The 6,514-nt window shown below is 37.5% G+C and overlaps 1 protein-coding gene across 1 annotated transcript; it reads right to left on the bottom strand.

The window, feature by feature from the left end:
- Positions 1 to 1,050: 1,050 nt before the first annotated feature.
- On the bottom strand, positions 1,051 to 2,375 carry rprma (reprimo, TP53 dependent G2 arrest mediator candidate a). The gene has a single exon (XM_016546465.1). The coding sequence runs from the start codon at positions 2,152 to 2,154 to the stop codon at positions 1,843 to 1,845; it is 312 nt and encodes a 103-aa protein (XP_016401951.1). The 5' UTR covers positions 2,155 to 2,375; the 3' UTR covers positions 1,051 to 1,842.
- Between the last annotated feature and the right edge of the window lie 4,139 nt (positions 2,376 to 6,514).

The following is a 6,514-nucleotide window of genomic DNA, read 5'->3' as shown; positions in this document are numbered from 1 at the left end:
GAGTCAGCTAATGAGTATTGTGACATTTTCTTTATTTCCCCCCCCCCCTTTTTTTGGGATCTTCAATATTTAGACAGAATCAAAAATTAACAACACTCTGAATATTTACGTGTCTCTCACGGGAAGTGCAAAATCATGATTGTACAAACAGGCCGGTTCTCTCTGTTAAAGTTGATGTCACTGCATAGTATCTGGCTCAGTACTGAAGCGGCTGCTGCAGAATTATTCATTGTGAAGTTAACAAGCTCTCAGCTCTCACAGACACTCTTATAAATAGATGTGTCTTAAAAGTGGCAGGCCTTTTTCATCAACAGCCCTCCGCCTGCCCTGGTAAACACATTTAGAAGAGATTTACCCATTCGTGCAGGCTAATTTAGTCTAATCTTGGTGATATCAACATTATGAAAAATTACAGGTCTGTGCTTACACATTAAAAGATAAACGTCATGATTATTGATGGCCACGCTGAAACAGGATGGGCTGTGTTGCTGTCTGATTAGGTAACAGCTAACTGAATTGAATTAGTTTACCTTTGAACTGAAACCACTGATGAATTCCATTTAATTATCCAAACCTGAGCAACAGAAAGCCCATTTTACCTGCTTATAAAATGCACTATTGCATTGCTTAATTGTGCATTCAAACAAGCAATCCACAAACCTGAACTAAATTATCACCTAAAGAATTGATATGCTGTAATTTAAGTTGTGGATAATTAAAAACGGCAAAGGATTATCATCCTCTTTGTAAAACCCTTGGGACTTCTTGCCTTAGATTTATCTGGTCTGAAAAAGGTCTGTCAGTGTTTTGTGTGTATAATTGTCTTATAGAGTGTTATATATATAAATGTCCCCAAATATGTGTCTACATACAGGGCAGGAAGACTGAAAAGGACAGGCACAAACAGATGTTCAAGGAAAATACGTAGTGCTTATTGTAAAGCACCACATTAAGTAATAGTGACAATCAATCTGATATTTGAAATCATGGGTGCAGGCTAAAAGAAACAGATCATACTGACAGAAAACTAGACAATTTTGTATTGGCTTTAATAGAAAGATCACTTTGCGGCAGCAGTACAGAATAAGTGAGACTTGACATTTACGTCAACATGCATCAATCCGGATCTCAGGATAAAATCTAAAACTGAAATGTATTTTAACACATAAGCAAACTAGTTCTAGTGAGACTTGTTTTAAATTAAGGTGAATATGTGTTGTTTTTATAACTTAAAGAGACACTTGTTCTGACCCTTAAAATGACATTCATTTTCCAGTACATTGTTTTTTTTTTATAATATGTTTGGCTTAGAAAATTGCTGTTATACCACATGAAGCACATTTTCTCTTACAGTGTAAAAACATCTCCACAGAATGCCCGTGAAAAGGAGCAACATTTAATAATAAAAACAAATAAGACAGAAAAAAACAAACATTTTATTCGAAATATGAATTTATTGTATTAAACATGATGCTTTGATCTTGCTAAACAACAAATTATTAGTCCGTGCTGTGCTTACAATGTGCTTTACAGATAGGAGATCCATAACCATTACAAAACAGTCAATATGTGCAACAACACCCCTGCGTTTGCACATATAAATAGTTTCAATGACAAATGTAAGACTCCATGCCTGTATCTGATTTGAAATCTGGTTCGTGTCATAATGAATGTAAGGCGGAAAGGCGTGTGCGCAAAATGGAGTGCGTTAATTCAGTTGATTTCCAAATAATAGTTTTTTTTTAGCGAGCCAAATAACACTGTGTCCTGTTTGCAAAGAGGCCATCGAAATACATGTCCATCAGGTGGTACACATGGCAGTGCATAATCCTCATCATGCCTCTAGTACGCACCCACGATGACCGCCTCTACCTCTTTGGAGGGTCTCCGGTCCGTTACCAAAAAGTTGATCATCCCTTCCGACTTGATCAGCAAGTTACAGCCCAGGAAAAAGATCCCGAAGACTACGGTGAGGGAGAGGACGCACATCACCGCTATCTGAACTATTCTCATGATGAAGAGGCTCCTCTCATCCGGAGCCGCCGCCGTGAAGCCGTTATCCGTCACCACCGACGAGAAGTTACAGCACAGGAGGCTCTCCTCAGTCCGGTTGGAGAAGATCCCGCTGTCCGTTTGGTTAAATGTAGTATTCATGTCTACTGATCAAAAAGACCGTCCGGAAAGAATACTTTGAAAAGTGGGAGAAATCAGGCGGTTCCGATCTGGGAGTCTGAGAAATTGCGTAAAAAGTGTCCGTAAAGTCAGGCGCACCGATCCAGCGTCTCTTCTTTGGCGCACTGGCGTCCCATCATGACGCGCTCCTGCTCTGATTCACTGTAACTACACAGAGCTCTTCTGCTCAACATCACACCTGCTCTGTTAAAAGCACCGAAAGAGCCGATGGGAGGTGACTGCTATTCTACTCACTCAAAAGTGCATGCCTTGTGGCGCCACCTACAGCAAAACTAGTAATATTACAGACCTCCGAGGAATATTTAAAGTGCCCCTATTATGGATTATGAAAGGTTCATATTTTGGGTTTGGGAGTCCCCAACAACAGGTTGACATGCATGCAAGGTCAAAAAACACTTTCATTGTCTTATTATATGCATTTATTTTTACCGTACTTGCTCAAGGACTCCCAAACGATTCGCTCAAAGATTCATTTTTCCAAACCCCTCCTTTGTGTGAAGCTAATCTGCGGTGATTGGTCTCGTTTTCATTTCATCTCGCCTGTGATGCCTGATAAAGCAGCGTTTGTGAGCGCAGTGCTGCTTTGTGTACAGCCTTACCGGGGAAACCGCTATTTTTACCGCTCCAAAAGCTGCGCCTAGTGGCAAAGAATGAATTTGCATTTTCATTCAGACCAACGCGAAAAGACCAACAAGTGGGCTGGCAATATGCTAATGTTTCATGTTGAAGTCAACATGAAAGGCTTGGGATTCTTTTAAAAACAACTTGTTTCAATGATTCAGAGTCGTCTCGTTCGTTTGAGAGACAACAACTTTATACACGGTGCACTTTCAGATTTAAAACTTTGCAGGATGTTTTCATTCACTTAGAGCTGTGTTACACACTGCATGAAAGCTAATTTTCAAAAATCCATAATAGGGGCACTTTAAAACAACAGAGTCTAATAATCACGTAATAAGCCTTGTGAGTGCTTAAGTATAATCTTTACATTCAAAATGCATGGTTAAAAAATAATTAATTATTCAATTATTAAAATTAACATTAAAATTAAAAATAATTTTAAAAAATGCATATTGACATTTAAGGGTTTCAAAGTCTATAGCCCTGACACAGCAGCTCTAGAGGCTCCTGCTAAAGTCTTTTCTGTCACTTCTGAACCCGCTATGGCCTCCCTGTCGTGAACTCAAGCCATACATCTGTCAATGAACTGAGCCAAGATCATTTGAAAATACATATTAGACACTGTTAATCTTCACCTTGAGATTGATAGTGAACCCTTTAGTGGCGAGCCAGAGACATTTCTCAAATTTCACACCAAAACACTGATTTGAAAACAAAATAATTTTAAAGGTTTCAAAGTTTCACGAAGTAGAGATTTAAAAGCATCCATCCTATAAAAACACAATTTTGCTGAATTAAAATCAAATATATTTATAACAGTTTGATTGTACAGCTATGTTAAATTTGAATTGAGAAAGATGATTTTTGCAGGCAGATTCATTCATTCATTCATGTTTTGTACTGTACATAGAGCTTGAAAAAGAAGAAAATACAGAAAAAAGAAGAAGAAAAAACTGAGAAAACAGCACTTTAAAAAAAAAGACATTTCTATAAAGTTCTGTACACTATACTTTGTGTCAGCTTGCCTTAGCTTTTAATGACAAAAATGGTGCTTCTAAGCTAAATCATATTTCCTGTAGCCATCTACCACTACAGAAGATCATCTATGATGACTTCTGAAACCCCCACAGATGGGAAGAGGGTCCATCAGTCTTCGGTTGTTATCAAAAGTCACCTGTAAGATTCACACTATTATAAGGTCCTGTGTCTAAATAATATTGTCGTAGAGAGCATCAAAATAACATTTGTACCATTTATTTACTGTGCATTCATTTAAAATGATTGTTGTCAAACCCATGAGTCAACAGCCAAGACACACGAGTCAACGCTTCTGCTGTTCTCTATTATCAGGACATCATTGAAAGGTCACTGTCTCCATCTGCTGGCCAGTCGCCATAAATTAATCAGGTCGATTTTAAAGACGTGACTTTTTATATTTCACTACAGACAACAGTGTTTGAGCGTCAAACTCGAGCTCAGATCATACTTGAATAAAAGTCTAATAATAGATTGCAAACTAACCACACAATGGATGCAGCAATCAATGTAGTTGTTTGGACAAAATGTCTTTAAGATTTGGTCCATATTTCATAATTCCATTACATTATCTATGATCCAAAAACATTTGGCAACCCGAAAGTGTCAAAATACTTTGTCTAAATTTAGTATTAATTGTTAAATTGTTTATACATTTAATCCGAGTGTTGTTAAAGTATTACTGAAACTATTACTATTGCTCATTATTTATTATTATCATTCATTTATTGCTTGTCAATCCTAAGATCAGTAGTCATGTTTGTTCTGTGTATGTATTGTCCAGCTCGAAGTATATAAGTGCCGCATGCACCGGCAGCTACACAGAAGTGTTTCATGATATCAGATCAGGGTAAGTTAAGAGCACGTATTCCATCATGAATCAGGTTATGAATGTGTTGAGGGAACAAAAATAAGTTGTTGTTTCTTCTTCCTCCTCTTCTTTTTCTCCCAGGAACAGCATAGAGAGTGATCAGACTTGTGTCGAAGGCTCAGGTCTGGTGAGACCTGCTGACAAATCAGACCATAAACTGCATGTGAGCAGAAAGCTGATTTATATGAAAGAAAGCACTGAGGATGATGATGGTCACTGGAAGACACTGGGACCGGTGAGGATCACCATCATGGTTTGTGTGGGCTGGACTCAGCAATTTAGCACTTCATTATATAGAATTGTTTTTTTCTCCACAAGTGATGAAATGAAAAGTACGACGTGACATTGCAGTTTATAATTATCCTAACAATCATATAGTTTCTGTCATAGTAGTATATTTCTGAACATTCCTTTGGCAAATACTGTAATAATCCAGTGAGTGTTTGTTTGAGTCCTGCAACAGATGGGATGAGCCACACACCATCAATCTGGGATTACAAGAAGAGACAGAAGCAACGGAGACAGACTGCATGCTTAGAAGAACTGTGGCAACATCTCCAAGACACTTGGAGAAATCTGAAATGCTGTAAAGTAAGGATATTTAAAAAAATTATGTCATACATACATTTTATCAATTAGGGTAGAGTGGGGGAAAATGCCCCCCTGTTTTTCCCAAAATAACCACAAGATAAAGTCAAGATCATTTTTTATTGTAACTATGGACTACGTTGACGAGAGTGATGCAGAAGTTTTCACCATGAAGCTTACACTGGTGAGAAAACGGATTTCACAGTAAATGATCTCATTTTCAGCAGTAAGAAAAAAAGCGTTTTAAAGCTTGTTGTTGTGTAGAACATCACAGTTATATATGATATGAGAACAGTAGGGCCTGTAGATCGGGAGTACGTGTTATTTAATAAAAATATTATTATATTTTCAAAGACATAATTTTTTTTCAAACATAGTCTGTGGGGTAAACCGCCCCCAGGGGGCAAGAGCAATTAGGCTACTGTAGTTATTCTGTTCTGAACATCGAATCCTTTGTTTTCCAAAAAATCGAATAACATTAAAACGCTGGACATTTTTCATACTTTGTTTATAATTTATGTCATTGTCACTAAAACTATGATAACTTTTCTGAACACATTTAACTTTTGTTTCACAGAAGAAGAAAAAAAATACACAGTACTTAAGTGACCACACTTCTCCTTTAAAACAACTTTTTTTTTTTTCTTATACATTTGTAGGCAGTTTTAAAGGTACTTTAAAGGTGCATGGATCGCATAACATTATTTATGCAACTGCAGTGTAAATGCAACTGAGCTGCATTACAGTTTTTGTCCATTGCTTACACACTAAAGCCGAATGCTTAGACCAAAGCCTCAATACCTAAACTTCTTGTAGCATACCTTAAACACAGTGTAACCATAGCTTAAACACAGTGTCAACTTTGCACTTTGTTTGCAATTCTGTAACACACTTATTGCGAAACACTACACACGTTTTCTTACTTTAGACACTTTGTTCAAAAACGAAATCACCTGTTATCATTGGGAAAACACTCTGTTCAAAATGCAAAACTCATCTGGCAATTGTAGGCACTTACATACACACCTGAAAACACTTGCACAGAAAACAGAACACCAATCGGTCTGAGCCTTAGCACTACAAATATTTGTATCCCCATAATCCAGTCTCAGGTAAGCCATTTTGAGAACTTTGCAAGCATGGAGGCAATGAGAGTCAGAGTAAGAGGAGGACAAAGAGAGAGAGGAGTCGGACGTGGAAGAGGAC

This window comes from Sinocyclocheilus rhinocerous, unplaced genomic scaffold (assembly GCF_001515625.1).
Source record: "Sinocyclocheilus rhinocerous isolate Xijiao unplaced genomic scaffold, SAMN03320098_v1.1 scaffold340, whole genome shotgun sequence".
NCBI lineage: Eukaryota > Metazoa > Chordata > Actinopteri > Cypriniformes > Cyprinidae > Sinocyclocheilus > Sinocyclocheilus rhinocerous.
Note: the sequence above shows the minus strand (reverse complement) of the source record. Positions and strands in the feature narration are given on the sequence as shown.

Bases quoted from the DNA above. Each gene is read 5' to 3' on its own strand.
- rprma (XM_016546465.1), bottom strand. From the start codon at position 2,154: ATGAATACTACATTTAACCAAACGGACAGCGGGATCTTCTCCAACCGG.